The 16,747-nt window shown below is 58.0% G+C and overlaps 1 protein-coding gene across 7 annotated transcripts in view; it reads right to left on the minus strand.

Annotated features, from left to right (window-relative positions):
* Positions 1 to 16,747, minus strand: part of AFDN (afadin, adherens junction formation factor) — a 104,879-nt gene that overhangs the window by 28,608 nt on the left and 59,524 nt on the right. For 4 of the 7 annotated variants that reach the window (XM_054595291.1, XM_054595289.1, XM_054595287.1 and 1 more), the window contains exons 13-21: positions 15,309 to 15,370; positions 14,999 to 15,204; positions 12,033 to 12,178; positions 11,634 to 11,728; positions 10,985 to 11,250; positions 9,495 to 9,638; positions 7,894 to 8,092; positions 6,848 to 6,951; positions 4,764 to 4,850 (exon numbers count right to left, since the gene is read on the minus strand). In XM_054595291.1, coding sequence (XP_054451266.1) covers positions 4,764 to 4,850; positions 6,848 to 6,951; positions 7,894 to 8,092; positions 9,495 to 9,638; positions 10,985 to 11,250; positions 11,634 to 11,728; positions 12,033 to 12,178; positions 14,999 to 15,204; positions 15,309 to 15,370 — 1,309 coding nt within the window. Of the gene's footprint in view, positions 1 to 4,763; positions 4,851 to 6,838; positions 6,952 to 7,893; positions 8,093 to 9,494; positions 9,639 to 10,984; positions 11,251 to 11,633; positions 11,729 to 12,032; positions 12,179 to 12,902; positions 12,924 to 14,998; positions 15,205 to 15,308; positions 15,371 to 16,747 lie in introns of all 7 variants that reach the window. The other 3 variants (XM_054595282.1, XM_054595280.1, XM_054595278.1) reach the window with 2 other exon arrangements.

A 16,747-nucleotide genomic window follows, 5' to 3' on the forward strand; every position in this document is an offset into this window, starting at 1 on the left:
TCTGCGAGCCGGGCTCCAGGCCCAGCGCCGCTCATCTGTTTACTCTCTGCATCAATTACGAAACAAAGACATGGCAACAGCAGTCTGTTCCTTCCCCGTGCAACAAGGACATGAGCTAGACAGGACACCCCGAGCTGGGCCCAGGGATGGGCTGCGGGAGCTGCAGGGGCCCCAACACCCCGCACACCCCGCCACGCGGGAAGGGCATCAGGGCGAGGGCGCAGAGCTCTCCCGAGCTCCTCAGAGTGACCTGTGAGCCCAAGGGGAGGGGCCGACGCACACGACCCCACGCTTCCGCCCATGGCTCACGGGGTGCGCAGGCAGGGCTGCGCCTCGACCCCAAGCCCTGGCTGTGGCTGCTGGGCGTGGCCAGGGCGGCCTGAAGGTGCCTGTCACAGCACAAACCCTGCAGCGGCACTGTCTTCCCGAGGGGACGACCGTGCGGGGCGGCGACTGCTTCAGGGGAGTCACGCCCTGTCACCTGATTTTAACCCTGACTGGGTCCTACACTTGAGTCCACCCTGGGCCTGAGCGCTTAGGCCAGTACTACAAAAAGGAAAAAGTTTTCTTTTACACAATTTACTATTTTGCTTTTAGAACTAGAATATAAAATATTGTTTTCAAACTCATAAGCAAGAGTCACGCAGGACACTGGGTCATTTTACACAAGTCAGTGGAAAGCTATTTCTGGAATTCCCATAAAGCAGCCCGGCCACCACACGGAGCACCCGGGCACCGATTCCACAAAGGTCCCCGAGTGCTTCCTGGCTCACGTCTCGGAGGAGGCCTTGCCCACACGGTCATGGAGCGGACAGGCAAGAACACAAGAGGGGGTCTTGGGCCTGCCGGCGGCACCGCAGCCCCCGCGTCGAGGGCAGGGGCGGCGGGGTCGCATGTTTTAGGCCGACTGCTGAAGAAACTTAAAAACTCATCATCGGTCTATGGTCTGAAAGCATGCGCTAAAACTATCTTTAAGACACCACTGAATTAGCCATTTATTTTTAAATAAAATAGTAAAATATTAATAGTACTTTTTAGGTTGTCATTTAATGCTTGTTTTTAGGAAAAAACGGGTTTAAGAGAAAGCCTAAAGACCACTTTACGCAGCCCAGACAGAGTGAGGGCAAGGACTCCCCTGCACGTGCCCATGGCAAGTTACATGGCTGGAGCCACAATTATGTCGAGCAATTTTCACCATATTATAACCAGCAGGGTTAAATTTGTTTTTTTTCTTGTATAAAAAGCATACAGGAGCCTTGTATTTTCACGAATCCTAAGAACTGGCAGCATTAAAACGAAAGGCAACAAACATCTGGGTGTGTAATTACAAGTTATGTTAAATGTCTGCTTCATGAGCATTAATTAGCGACGGGTTTAAACAAGTCACAATGGAAGAAAAAACATTCTTCACAGACCGCGGCGGGGCAGGCACGGGAACCCCCGCCCCGGCGGCACCAGGGACACTCACCGGTGGGCCAGCTCTCCCGACAACGGAGAACCACATTCTGACCGGATGACAGCCCCTCCTCCAGCTGGAGACCACTGCCCGCTTCGCGCGCGTCCACGGCCGCCTGCCCAGCAGGGCGGGTGAGGCTGGGTCACCTCAGCTCTGCGCTGGACACAGCGACACCGCACGGCATTTAGCAACACCAACGTCCAGGCTCTTACGTAACTGGTCAGCTCTGATTTCTGTTCACTTTGTACTTTACTAAACTTTAAAAAGAGCCAGAAAAGTGAAAAGGATGGAATTGTTTGTATTTTATAAATCCAAACAGGAAGCACCGCATTGTCCCACAGATGAGGAAGAAGTAGCATGCTCAACTTCCCGAAGCAGCGTTTTAGAAAGTAAACTGCATACACAACTGCTCCAAATCATCTGGATTTCATAAAACGGAACCGCAGTGTGGAAGGGGCGTCAGGGAGCCGAACATCAAAACAATGTCCAGGCTCCCAGCGGCCGAGCCACACGCTCGTTAGGGAAATGCGCAGGAGGCCCGGCCGGAGGCGCAGACCACCACAGCGCGGAGGCAGAATCGAAACCGCAGACACCGAGCGGCGCCGCGGCTACGGCCACGGCCGAGGAGGGACACACAGCGAGTGGCAGGGGCACGAGTGACGGGGCGGGGCTCTGGAGGCCCCCGGCTCCCTCACCTGACAGCGGAGGCCGCCACCCTCCCTCGCTGGGCCGAGGCCTGGAGAGACGCTGGGGCTCCAGGCCGCCCAGGCACAGGGCCCAGCTGACAGAGGGAGCTGAGCCCGCAGGGCCGGAGGGAGGGGCGCCTGTCAGCCCCGCTGCAGGGCAGACCTGCGCCCCCCAGCTCCCTCCTCGCTGCAGCCAGCAGCTGCCCCCGCCGCAGCCTCACCACTGGCTCTGGCCTTTGAGCCCCACGCTCAGCTGCTGGCCCCTCTGCTAGGCACTGCGCTCCTTGGAGGGCCTGCAGGCCCTGCGTCTCCGGGGAGCAGGGTCAGCACCGCACTGGGGCGTCTCCCGGGCGCAGTGTGCCCGGCGCTCTGCAGCAGCGCGCCCTCGCCCCGTCACTGACAGGCCCGCACACGCTGCTGCGGGGACACCGCCGCACGCAAGGGGCCCTCTCTGTTTCGCCCACCAGCCTGGGCCAGTCCCGCCAGCCGGGCAGCAAGTGCACTTGCGCCTGGCCTCAGGGAGCCTCAGCCCTCAGTGCCACCTGCCCCCCGCCCCCCACAGCCCCTGCAGGGCCTCTGTCACCTCCCCTGGAAAACTAGGAGGAGCTTACCCACCAGCCTCTGGGACCAAACCTCTGAGCCCCTCCAGCCCGGGCTCCATAACCGGGCAAGAGTCAACGGTCAGAACTGCCTTCCGGCCACCTGGCGGCTTCGCTGGAACCCCTTCCTCCCCGCCTGTCTCACAACCCCGGCAAGCCCTTCAGGGGTCAGGTCACTCCACAGGCTGGCGGACCCAGCCACCCACCAGGGATGGCCACCCCCGGCGGATTTCCCGCCAGGATGCACGGACTGCCCTCCCCCCAGGGCTTAGGCCGGCTGCTGCGCGCGCTCCCGTGCTAGGACCGGCCGCCACCTCTACCTGGCTCCCACCTGCGCTCCTCTGGCTTTCTGTTGAAAAGGCATCTCCCCAGCCTCCTCTGCACGGCCGAGGAGACACTCAACACACCCTCACACCGGCGAGGCCTCGTCCCCCGGGCCGGAGCCTGCCCTGAGGGGCCGCCCGCGCAGGTGTTCTGGGCGGGAGGAGGAGCTCCACGAGGGCCCAGGGCGCCCTCCGCCTCCTTGGCTGTGTTCCCCCAGCTGGTGAGTCAGCCCTCTCGGGCACAGCACCATCTCCACGCCCTTTCTAAGCAACTCTTTCATGATTACTTTTCTTCCAGTTCTGAATTTTCACACACACACACACACACACACACCCCCACACACACACACACACACCCCCCCCTTACTGTGGAAAATATCTGAAAGACCAGAAACGAAACCAACAAAGCCCTGCCTGGCTGGAAGGGACACGCCTCTGCGGGGGCCCTGCAAGTGCAGGGCAACGGGAGAGACCGTCGCGTGGAGGCTTGGGAGTGACGTGGGGGAGCAGAGTGAGACGGGACATGTTTCATTCAGATGCCACGTGTCCCGTGTAGACGCATATGCCAGTCACGTTCCCCACTTGAGCTGCGGTGAGTAAAAAGTTCATCTTTTGTATTATAGGCTTCTAACTTTGTGTTGTTACTATTCCCCATTAAGCCTCAATTCTATGACCCTATACCCAAACTTTATTACTACTGTTACTTTGTACAAATCTCTCTTTAAATGTATCAGCAGAAGAAACAACAAAAAACCCTGGAGGCACACAGGCGGGAGGGAAGCTGCACAGCTCGCTCACACCACGGACACCGGGCGACCCCCCCGGACACACACTGCTGCAGGAGCCAGCGACCCCTCTGCCCTGCCCGGCGTGCTCCGGCGGCAGTCAAGGCGGCGGAAGGCCGCGTCCGTCCTGGCAGCACAGCACCGCCTGGAGCCTCCCCATGGCCCCGGGCCCCAGCGGACCTCCGCGGCGGGGCCCTGCCGACTGCCAGGCACACACCCCTCAATGGCAGTAAGGGCTCTGCAGTCACGCACTGTGCTTACGACCGAATGACGCACCCCCCCATCCCGGCTGCAGAGAGAGACCACCTCCCCTCCACGCTCCCTCATCCATAAGAGGACACGCAGCAGTCCAGGAGCTTCGGGCAGGGACTGGGGCAGAGAGGCGAGCAAGTGCAGCAAGCGCAATCACGGACGAGGGCAGGCATGCGGCCAGTGGCTAGGCAAGGGCGGGCAAAGGCCCAGTGGCAGCAGCTCTGTCAGCTGGAGTCGGGGGATCGCTGAGGACCCCAGCAGGCCCCCTGGGAAGCACCCCCTCCACGACGCAGACCAGGGCTCAGCCAGCCCCTGCGGTCCTGGGAGGCAGCTGCCCCGCCGTGGCCTGTGCCCACAGCCAGCCATGCTCACTCGGGCCCAGACCTTGCTCCCACCGGCCCACTGTGGCGTGGCGACAGACCCACCCACGGCACCAGAGCGACAGCTCTGAGGGGCCAAGCCGCCTGCCCGCCGGGGCAGCCCGGCTCCGCCGCGGCCCAGCCCCCTCCCGAGCCTCCGGGGCGACCTCCAGGTGCCCTCGCTCCCCTTCCCAGGGGAGGCCACCCCTGCACTCCCAGGGCCTGGGCGCCAGGGTTTGGCTCCCAGAACACCGGACCCGCCCCCCAAAACAGAGCGGACACCCCTGCGGCGGCCAGTCCTACCTTCGCTGCCACGATGCTGAGGCCCATGCCGTTCTGCTTCTTCAGGGTCACGGTGATTACTTCGGGCTCTTTCCGCAGAGGCTGAGCCTGAGGGGTGGGGACAGAGGTTTACCTCACGGCTGCGGTGGACGTCCACACCGGCCCCCACGGTGGGGGGCCCGTCCAGCAGTGCAGGGGCAGCGGGGCAGGAAAGGCTGGCACCCACAGCCCGAGGGCCGAAGGAGATCGAGTCGTGGGTGCTGCTGACGTGCTCTCCGAAGACTGGAATGTGCAAAACTAAAGTTCCACCGCCAACAGGTTCCAGGAACCCGGTCACATGACAAAGTTAAATTTCTCCTTTATTGCTTTTCAGAATACACGGTCGAGTGTTTTTTAAATAAGAAATTGAAACTAGCTGTGCTCTGTCTATAGGGAGAGGAGGGTGTTCTCACAAAAGCGACCTAACGCCCATCTCTTGGGACAACACAGCGGCCCCAGGTCCAGGCGCAGCGGTCAACCCTCAGCTGGGACGGGAAGCCGTGTCCTGGAGAATGGGCCAGTGAGCACGTGGGCCCACAGACGCAGGGGGACACGACGCGGCCCGCGGATGGGCGTGCTACACGCATGTCAGAGCTCACGCCGAGGGGCACTTGTGACCGCGGAGGACGGCCGCTGGGGCCGGAGCTAGTGGCGCGTGCACAGTGCGAGGCGGCTGTGCCAGGCTCGCCGGGGCACCGCGACAGAACCACAGTCTGTGCACGATCACTTAAAGGGAATGAAGATTAGGTGACGGTGGAGGATTTCTTTTTTATTTTTAAATTAAGACCTGAAAGCTCTGGGGGGTATCTGTGACTACACTAGAAAGATGAAGAATCAGTAATTCCATCTAAAGACCCCCATTTTTCTATAAAATCTGGGCACTGGAAATTGCTATCCCTTGGAACTTGAAAAAGAGCAGCGCATGAGGTCAATAATCGGGGTGGGAGGCATGTCCCCCGTGTCAGTGGTTACATGGGGTGTCTCTTCACGAAGCAGAAGTCACTAACCCCGTCAGCCCGGGAGGCGGGCACCACCGCGCTCCCACCTGCACTGCGCCCTGAACCGCAGCGAAGTGACTCCTTTAACTGCGACATATAAAACACACGTCTCACCCCGCAAGCCCCGCCGCGTGCCCCCGCCTCCACGCTGAGACAGCGGGTGCGGGGCAGGGACGCCACGGGGGTCGCCCGGGGCAGCACGGGCAGGTCCCGGATGCTGCGGCGCCCGGCGCTGTTGTGCCGCAGCGCGGCTCGCTCAGCCTCGCAGATCTCACAGGCCTGCAGCCTCCGTGCCGTCCGGGGCTGGGCGGCCAGGGGACTCAATGGCTGCGGCCAGTCGCACACAGAGCGCCGCCTTCCCACAGCCACACTGGCAAGCGTGCGGTCACGCCTGCTTGCTCCCGAGGTGGCTTAGCAGGCGAGAGTGGCAGTTACAGCGACACTCGAGGTAAATGAAACTGAACAGGCCTGGGAGGGAGCTTCTCAGCGCTGGCGTTTCAAACAGAGAGGCGTGAGGGTGCGGGCGGGGGACAGTGGGGAGCCGGCGCCTCCGTCCCGGGCATGGGGCGGCACCAGCCAGCCCACGGCTCTCCGAGTGCAGCAGCGCGGGGCGGCCCTCGGAACGCACAGAGCTGGCCAGTGCCCGCTGCTCTTCCAGAGACACGCGTGTCAGTGAACAATTTGGCACGTGTTTAAGACAAGGCAGAACTGACCACAAAAAAGTATTTTTAGCAAAGAAAAACATTTTCTAATAAAATCTATTAAGGCTACCCTACTATGATGTTTTAAAAACGTGTATTAACGTTAAGGCTGGTATAGTGGTGGGAATAAACTTCAGTTGTTTAAAAGCACCATTTGTTTATAGACAAAACTATATATACATGGCCTGGAATAAAAATTTCATGTACACATTGTGGGTTCAAAATTTTTAAATTAGTGTTTACAGGTGATTTTAAAACCCTCCTCTCACAGCGTGCTCACTGTAAGCAAGGAACAAACCTGCCACCCACCCCCAACCTGGGGACCACACGCGCCTCTCCGCCCGCCCATCGCCCTCACCACACTTGCCAGCTCTGTGTTCTCTCGCATCAGGTGGCTTTCGTAATCTGCACCTTCAAAGTAGATCGTCCAAGTGCCCGGTGAGCGCGCGTGAGGAATCAGCCTGCAGAACCCTGAGGGGAAGGAGACAAGCTGCACGGCCGAAGAGGACACCGTGCCAACGCCGCGCACGCCGCTGCGGGGGGAACCGGCACGCAGCCTTGAAGGCTTGACCCCCAGCGACAGTGTTCACGGCTCTTCTCCACGCCCTCACTTCCTCTGGAAGGGGAAGTGTCCGACGTTCACCGCTACGTGCTATTTCTGGCCTAATGGGACTCCCGAGCTCCTCATTACAAAGCGGCGGCGGCAGCAGCAGCAGCAGCAGCAGCAGCAGCAGGCCGGGCCAGGAAGCTGGTCCAACGCACCAGCTCCCGCCTCAGGAGAGACCACACTTTTTCAGCAGACGTCTGGGGGGGAAGCAAGGACAAGGCCCGACACACAGCGGGGGCCTGAGCCACACTCTACAGGATGCGCTGGGCAGGGCTTCTCGGCCCAGCCGAGTGCGGGCTGGCACGGGGGTGGCAGCAGCAGAGCCCGCACCCAAAGACCCGCGGCAGCCCGCCCACGCTCGGCACCACCCCACGGGCGGGCTGTCACCGCGGCCCTTGTGTCATAGGGAACTGGACGGGCAGGGGTCAAGGCTCGGCCTCCTAGCCGACGCCGGTGCCGCTCCAACGCTGACAGCGATGCTTTAGCTCCAGAGGCTGCGCCCAGTGACCCGGCTGACAAATCCCAAGAAGGGGGGGGGACACTGAGGGCCCCCCGCGAGCCCAGGCCCACGTGCCACTGTGCCACCCAGCGAGGGCTCACAGGCGGGGCGCGGCCTCCCCACAGCTTTGGCCATTTGTGACCCTGTGTCACCAGGAAACGCTTCTTTCCCTGCCCTGGAACACCTCCTTCAGAAGCACACGGAGTCCCTCCATGTGAGGGGACTGTCATGCGGGAACACAGAACTGGTTAAACGCTCCCCGAACAGGGTCGCAGCTCCGAGCGCAGACACCATGAACGGAACTTACCCCTCTGGCACAAGGGGTCCAGGAACTCTTGCAGGCCGTTGGGAATGTTCCTGACGACGTCACAGGAGTAGCCGTCCTCCGGCAGCAGGAAGGGCAGCTGCAAGTCGGGGTCTTCCTCCAGCTGCACCTCCCGCCCGTCGCTGCGGGCCAGCTCGTCCGCCGTGTTCTCAGCCACAGCCACCACGTTGTCTATCAGTTCCTGGCCGGGGGACACGCACCGTTGCAAACAGACGCCTGTGACAGAGTCGCTGGCCAGGGCCGCCCCGCCCCTGCAGGCGCCACGGGACAGTGGGCCCAGCAGCGGCCCCCCAGGCAGCCCAGCGGCCCTGGGCTCGCTCCCGCACACGGCGGAGGGAGTCATCGTCAACTTCCAATGATGTGTAGCTTCAGGTAAAAAGAAATCGTTCAACCACAACAGAACAGATTTTCTCTCATTTAAAAGTAATCATTATTTCCTGGCACAATTCTTCAACATCCAGTGCTCATCCTTCTGTTTTTGTAGAATGTTTAATGATATGGGAGAAAGCTCCCACAACGTGTAAGAACCAAGATAAAACACCCATTTCCAGCTTACTCAGAGACTGTTTCTGAATTACGGATGAGTAAGTGCTGTTGTTTAGAAGTTTTCCCGAGGGCACCACACGCACCGCAGGGCCCGCAGAGCCTCAGGTCACAGCACCGGAAGCGAACGCGCCAGCTCGGCAGCGGCGAGCGGCCCCTTGCGCCCCATCCCTGCCCTTCACGGAGTCCCTGCTGCCCCGGCTCCCAGCACCGCATCCCCCGTCTGCTCTCAAAAGGCACACAGACAGAGCACATCGCGTGTAGCTTGCATCTGACTTCTTCCGTGCACTCTACGCCACAGCATTCCTCCACGTCGTCACGGCTGTGCCGTGTTCTTTGCCACTCGTGCCACGTTCCCTCAGCAACCACGACACGGCTTGCTCACACGCCGCGCACGGGTGGGCAGCCGGCGCGGTCCGGCGCGGGGCTATTCTGCGGATGTCTGCTGTGGGGCCGCTCAGTCCTGGAGGTCGGCCAGCCTGTGTGCCCACGCGAGGCCCGGACCTCTGGTCTCAGGACACCTGCCCCGGGGGTCTTGTTTAGCTGCGACGCCGTTCGCAGCCGGCCAGCCGCACAGACCCTGCGGGGCGCTCTCACCCTCATGACAGGAACGCCGCACCCCCAGGCGCTTCGAGTGCGGGTCTGGACGCACCGGCAGGCGCCCCGCACCGGCCCGGGAGGCCCTCCGCCCCAACGTCACGAGGACGCCCGTGGCCGTGGCAGCAGGCCGGGGCCTCTGGGTCTCAGCTGCAGGGGCGGAATGCGAACTGAGGGCTCCAGGGCCACTGCTCAGCATCCTCGCCACTGGCCTTCCAGCAGTTTTCCAAGAATCTGGTCCCCTGTTAAATGCCTTTCTACCTTAAAATGCTCATGTAGTTGCCTCTTCTTGCACTGAACCCAAACTCGTATGTTGACAGCAAAAATGACCCTGTAAGATGGTCGAGTAAACAAGCTTCCTTCTAAGGACATAAGGCGACATCATCCTCACTTCCCTGTGCAAACGTGCCCCCTGCTGTGTGGCTGCGAGGCCACCCACTTACCGCAGGGATGAAGGGCTCATCAGGTGCACAGTGATAGTTCTGCAGCAAGGCCTGAAGCTGCAGCGAGTTCAGCTTGAAGCAGGTGCTGTTTATATTCGGAACGTCTTCAGGCGCGTACTTGTCCATGGTGAGCAGCGTGGTGGCCTAGGGGAGAGGGGCGGCGGCATGACACGGGTGCCGTGGCCGCTCCCGAGCCGCCGTGCAGACTCGATTCTGAACTCGGGGTATTTTTTAAGGGACAGTTCCGTTCACGTGAGCAAACGGAAATGGAAGGATGGCCTCAGAAAGGTGTTCGATGTCTTCATTTTACTGAAACATTTAAATAATGAAACTCAAGCACTGTTCATCAAGCATTTAAAAAATTCTCGTCAAAACTCTGACCAGTTAGTAGCCGCTCAGGCGGCCCGACACTGGGGCCCGAACAGGGCGCCGCTGCCACAGCCCTTTCTGAGAGGAGCGACTGCAGAGCGGGGGGGGGGGACCCTTTTCTGTGCTCGTCTCTTCCGATCAGACTAAGAAACTGAGAAGAAAAACACACAACTGCACACTGTGGTAACAAAAGCCATGGTCCTAGGTTTGGAAGTTGTGAATAGCCATTTCCTTGATTGTAACCAGCAGTTCTCAGTCTCTGCCCCCCAGGAGCTGCCCCCTGCACCCCCAGGACATGGGTCTGTTCTGCACGCCGGCCCCCTCCTCCTCCCCTGCCCCGTTCCGGGCGCCCTGAGAACTTTAGGGAGCGCACGCTTCAGTTTCTTTCCCTTATCTTCTGTGTAGCCACAACTGCGTAGGTTTTTGCTTCGTGGTTCCCTGGCTTTGTGTTCTTAGGTGTTAACCGCTGTCCAGTTTTAAATTAAAATCTACCTTCACCTCGCCAAGCTCAATAGAAAGGGCTTGTTAAGGACACCGACTGCACTGGTCACCACCAGCCGAGGGCCACACTGCACTCCCAGTTTGCCCGTGGAAGCACTAACCCGGGCACCTCAACGCCGGCTTTACCCAGACACAGGCCTCGGCAGAACCGTCCAGTGAGGCCAGGGGCCAGGGGAGCCGCCGCAGCCGCAGCCCTGGTAAAAAGCGAGCATTGGACTCAGACATGTGCACAGGGGGCAGGCCCTGTGGAGGCGAGGACCGAGGGCGGGGGCGGCCTCTATCAGCCTAGACACCCCAAATGCCAGCAAACCCCCAGGGCTCAGAGGCCTGGAGCCGAGCCCCCTCGCAGCCCAGAGAGCCCAGCTCCGCCTGGCTGTGGCCACGGCCCCGGACGTCCGGCCTGCGAGCTGAGACGGTGCGCTCCCGTGGCGTCCGCCCCAAGCCTTCCGCGCTATTTCCGGGACCCAGGCCGATGGGCACCCGGTGGGCTCATGGCTGTGTGTGAGAGAAACCCCGGCGCGGGGCCTTGGGTTCTGCCGCGCGCACGCGGCCGCCCACGCCAGAATCGGGCTGTCACGGGCCACACGCTCGCCGGGCGCGGCGGGCCCCGGGCGACCCACCTGCACGATCCTGCTGAGGTGGCAGTCAGCGGCCAGCTCCAGCCCCTGCTTCTCCGCCCACGCCTCCACGTGCCCCAGCTGCTGGCGGACGATGGCCCCCCAGTAGTGAGAGCACAGCCCCGACTCGGGGTCCGTCACCAGCCTGTTGAACAGCCACATGTTGAGGAAGTGGAAGAGCTGGGAGAAGAGCTGGATGGTCAGGGCAGCGTTGACTCTGCAGCGCCGCAGCAGCGCCATGGCCCCCGTCAGTGCACGCAGGACGTCATCTGTTCGGGGACACGGGGCGGGGCGGCCGGTCACTCGGTGCAGTCGTGCAGCGGCAGCCCCTCCGGACACCGGCAGCCCTGGCAGCACCAGCCTCGCTGGGGGCGGGGGGGGTGCGGGTGGCGCGCGGCGCCGCAGATTACAGCGGGGCCCGTGGGTCCAGGCCGCGGCACCGCCCCCCTTGAGCGCTCACCCGGGGAGGCTTTCTGAGACCCCCGCCCAGCAAGGCGCGCGAGAGTGCCGCTCGGTCGGAACGGGGGGCGGCGCCAGGTCCGGCGGGCGGGCCGCTCAGGTTCATGATCCCTCCCTCTTACCTACGTTCAATGTCAAATACTGAAATGAAGTTGAACAGGGGCGGGAAGAAGGAGAAAAGGAATATCCTAACCTATTTTCGGTCTCTGCGGACTGTTCTCTTCAGGGTCATCCAGAAAGGCTGGCATGTAATTGTTCAGTTCCGACTGAAGACAGTGCACCAGGTACCTGGAAACGCACCGACACTGGCAATGAGCTCGGCGTGACCGACCGCTGCCGTCAGGCCCAGCGTGGGCGCGACAGTCTGTGCCCTTCAGGGGCATCCTCGTTTAAAAAATCTAATGGCTTGACTCTCAGGGTTCATGAAACCCGGCTCACTGGCAAAATGCAACTTACGAAGTCAACACATTTTGCATAGAGTTACTTATGTTTCTTGACATTATGGAATCAGGGCAAACACAAGCCTTTACAGACAGTTACGAAAACTCGGCACGCCTAGAGAGCAGCGTCCCGGCCCAAGCGCGCCCCTTACTTGAAGGCCATCTGAACCAGGTGCGCCAGCACATCCTGAGCATCCAGCGTGAGCCGGCTGAGGTCTCGGTCCTGCTTGATGAAGTTGAGCAGCTCTGACGCGTTCGCCATCCAGAAGGCGAGCGCCCCCGCGATATTCTTCTGCTTCTGCGGGCAGAACACATGGCCGTGAGCCGCGGCGGGCGGGCGGGAGGACAGCGGTGCAAAGGGGTGCTTCTGGGAAGCTGCGGAGCGGAGGCCAGTGCCTTCCCGTTTTCGCCAAGGTAGTTACCACAGATACCAGATATTTGCAAAGGAATTTGGCACACGCACAGCGGTGGAAAATAAATGACCACCGCGACTTCCCAGGACTCATGGAGACACATGGCTCTAAGTGGCTACCATTCGCAGACTCAATGGAGAAACGGGGGCATCGAATCGCAGCACCAAATCGGAGGCCGTGCACTATCTGGTAATCTGTGAGCACACACGCACCCACGGCTACCCACAGCCACCCTGATACTCGCAGCCACTGGCTTGGACACAAGCCACTCGGTATCAAGAGATGGCCTAGCGCGTCCTCTCCCGACCGCATGTGCAGGCCAGGCCACCTCAGGTGAGACCCAAAGAGTAGGAACCGAGGGTAAATGACAAGGAGGAGAAGCAGAACCGCCGTCATTTCATATCCACACTGAGGTGCGTGAAGCAGAAGTCATGAAATGCTGGTGCAGGCTGCACAGCCCAGAGGGTTTAGTAGTGCGTGTCTCAGCGGCGGAATGAGTGTTAGGGCGGCGCAGCCCCGTGGGCGGGGCGCTGGGCCTGACATGGAAGCGGCATGAGAGGCTCAGCTGAGCCGGCATGGCTGGGGCCAGCTCCCAGCAGCAGGTCCTACCTGGTCGACCTGGTCTACTTCCTGGAGGAAAACAGGCGAGGGGAAATCGAGCAGAACGAGAGAGAGAAACGTGTAAACAATCACGACAGTTCCAAAAAACCAAAACACTCAACGGAAGGCACGACACGACGGCATGACACCTAGTTTCGGCCTTCCCCAATCACACGTTCATCGCTGGCCCGGGCGCGGCTCTCGGCGTCCACGGCACCAGGGCCAGGTCTGTGTCCTAACACTGGCCCTGAAGCTAAGTGGCTTCCCGGGGAGCTCGCCTACAAAGAAGATGCTGCAATGCACACTGAGCGCTTCAGAAGACTGACAAGGGGAGGCCTTCTGAAGGTCTAAATGGTACTATGAGTCTGAGGACTTCAAGGTCTGTAAGATGAGTCTCTTCCCCTGGGCCAATTAATAAGAATGAAAGAGACATGAAAGATCAACAGAAACAACAAAAATAAAAGTCAAGGAAATTGAGAATCTAAAAATATAAAAAAACAAACCTCTACTAAAAAAAGTAAATTGTTTTTGAAAGTGGATTTTTTTAAATTAAAAAATTTAAATTAGCCCTGACCACTATGACTCAGTAGGTTGGGCACTGTCCCACGGAACAAAGGGTCACAGGTCTGAGTCTGGGTCCGGGCACATGCGTGCCTGGCAGGCCAGGTCCCCGGGCGTGGGCCTGCGAGAGGCGGCTGATCGTACACCGGCTCTCTCCCTCTCTTTCTCCCTCCCTTCCTGCCTTTCTAAAAATAAATAAAATCTTAAAAGAACCTATTAAAAAAAACAAAACAAAACAAATTGTTCACCACCATAGTCTGTTTCTAAAATGTTAAGATTCTGCCAACCATATACTAAACCTAAATCTGAAATTAAAAAACTTGTTTTGATAATGGTGATTTCAGTGAAGTTCAAGTTCAATATGGAAAAGTCTATCAAAAGTAGCTGCTGGTAGGAGCCTCCTGATGTGAAACAGGCTTTACAAATCCAAACATGATGTAAGACAGACAATGGCTCTGAATGACAACTGAAACGGAAATCACATCTGTTTATGAAATAGTAAGAATAACAAAACAGTATCCAAATAAAATGACGTTCCTTTTTCATCTCTATCTTTACTTGGGTAAAACAATAACCCCATCAAATGCACATGCTAATCACTCAAACATAAAAGAAACACGTCTTTAAAAAAAATTGGCATTGAAAACAATTCTGAAGGGATTAAAAGATTAGTTTTCCTCCAACTACCCTGACAGGAGAAAAACAACCTAACCATCTAATCGTGTCACTTAACACTTCATAATTGGAGTTTTCTAGAAAGTAATTGCACTGATACGTGTTTTAGGAAAACTTTAAAAAAAATCAGTACATTTTACTTTATCATTAAATCTTCATATTCTCCATAAGTTTGGAAAAGTGATCTGGCATTTCATCAGCTATAGAGGGTTCCTAAAAGAAACAAACCACTCTACCAAGAGAACATGCTTTACTTCCCCCAAATTTTCAAAACTGATTCAGGAAAGAATCTGGACCCAAGTTCCATCACGAGAAATGTCACGAGGCCCCTGCAGCATCGCCCCCCCACAGCCCCGCGGCTGAGCAGCCCAGGAGCTCCGCACAGAGGAGCCGCGCCCTCCGCCCTCCCTGCCTGAGAAGGGCCCCAGGAAGCGGCTGCCCGTGCCGGAGGAGGGGCGGGACCCTGCTCAGCGGGCCCGGGGTGGTCAGGGACCAGACAGCGCTGGGGCCGCTGTGCCACGCTGAACGCTGTCGAATCGTCCCTTTTAAAATGAGTAACTTTATGTCATGTAAATTTCATCTCAATCCCTTATTTTGTAAAAAATTCTAAGAAAACCCACATCAAATCTCAAGGCTTCCTCACAAGAACTACTGTAAGGGCCTTTTTCGTGATAATTCTGTTACCATGCGCAATTTATCTGCCCTTAAGTTTGTGGGAAGTAAATGGAAAAAGTTTACATTTCTTTTCAACTTTTAAAGCTATACAATTTTCAATGCAATTTTGTAACTTTTATTTTAGGAAACACCCTTAAGATAAAGTCAAACACGTAACCCAATCTGAAACGCAGAAGAGAGTGCGGACGGCCTACCTGGATCACGCCTTCCATCATGCTCACCATCTTGTGGACGATGGCGACCACCTTGTGCGTGCGCTCGGCCGGACTGGCGTCAGGTCTGTACTGGCTCGACAATACATACCGACACGCCATGTATAACACGTAGGTAGGCGACAACTTGAAATGGACGGTGGAGCTATTGGTATAGTTTATAATGGCAGATAAAAAGGAATCTTCAGCTGGGAGAAGATTTCGGGGACAAAAGAAAAAGCAAAAATCATGAAAATCAGCTGGAGAAAGGGACGGCAAACCCCCCACGACAACAGGGCCTGCGGCCACTCACCACTCTCCCGGAACTCGATGCTGGCGGGCAGCGTCAGCTCGGGGCCGGGCGCCTCCTGCGTCCTGAAAGAAGGATGGTGCCACCCCTTAACACCAGGTCAGGAAGCTGATACAATCCCGACAACCCGTGCAGGTCTCTGGAGCTTTAAAGAAACCTCTGTGCCATCTTCCTGACCTAGTAAGAACCCGCCCCCGCCCCCTTTCCCCAAGGCGCCCGGCCAGCCCCGAGGCGCGCGCGCTGGCAGCCGCCCCCCTCGGGAGAGCAGATTGACCGCCACTCTCCATTATTGATGAAGACTCGGAAGAGCGGAGACGGGCCGCTGTGCACCTGCTGCAGCCCTGGCTCAGGTGACCATGAAGACGCCCCGCTGCAGACACGAAGAAAACCTGGACCACGAAGAAAACCTGGACCACGCAGATCCCGGAACCGAGCCCCAGGACACGAAAGAGAAACCCCTCCGAGGCAGACACCATCCTCCTCTCCCGACAAAAGGACCGAGGGGCCCCTGAGACCCTCAGCCCCCTGGCCGGGGTCTCCGACACTCAGAGATGCAGGCCTCACAGAAGGCAGCTCACGCACGCGCACTGTTCGTCAAGTCACACTGATGTGCAGCACTTAGGACCACTTAGCCCGACGCTGCAAAAATAAGCAACTGCCAAAAATGTAAAGAAAGAGAAACTATGGCTTGAACATTCCTAAGAACTAGCACTGTACCGACGTTTATGCACTTCTAGGTACCCAAGAGCAAGTTAATTCAAAGGTTAGGTAATGTGTCCTGAAACGCCCTTCACGTGGCAGCGGCACTGCCCCGGCAGGGACGCGGCGTTGTCCCATGAAACTCTTCTTTCAGCTCCATGTTTTGTGTTGTGCGTTGTGATCAAAAATATTTGAAAGCCATTAGTAAGGAAAAGCTTTTTAAAAATATGCAAGGTATATATGTTTTCCCTTTTTTGCAAAGTTAACTGAAAATTACACAGTGGGGATGATGACGATTTGCGCTGGAATGAAAACACCTACGGAGTGAAATCCTGGCTCCAACCGAGCCGTGGCCAACCCTGCTCCAGGTCAGTCTCATCTGGCGAAACGGGGAGTCGTGGCCGTCAGGCCGTCTGCGTCTGTTCCTGCCTTCAAGTGACAGTCGTTGCAGCAACAACATTTGAGTCTATTCATCTTAGAGAAACGGTAATAAACTGGCCAGAAGTAAGTCATTCGTATGGCCACTCATTAAATAAGTTGGTTCAAATAATAAAAAAGGTCTTCAAGAACGAAAAACACACAGCAAACAGGCACCTCCACGGGCCACAGGCCTGCTGGACGGCAGACTGGCTGCTGGTGCCAGCCCCTCCCCCGCCCCCCAGGTGCTGCCGGAGAGGCGGGGTGAGGGCGCACCCGGAGGGTCAGTGCAAGTGAAAACAAAACGGTTTTCATCAAATTACATG

This window comes from Pteronotus mesoamericanus, unplaced genomic scaffold, assembly GCF_021234165.1.
Source record: "Pteronotus mesoamericanus isolate MK-2021 breed Mesoamerican mustached bat unplaced genomic scaffold, CSHL_Meso_final contig_134, whole genome shotgun sequence".
Lineage (NCBI taxonomy): Eukaryota > Metazoa > Chordata > Mammalia > Chiroptera > Mormoopidae > Pteronotus > Pteronotus mesoamericanus.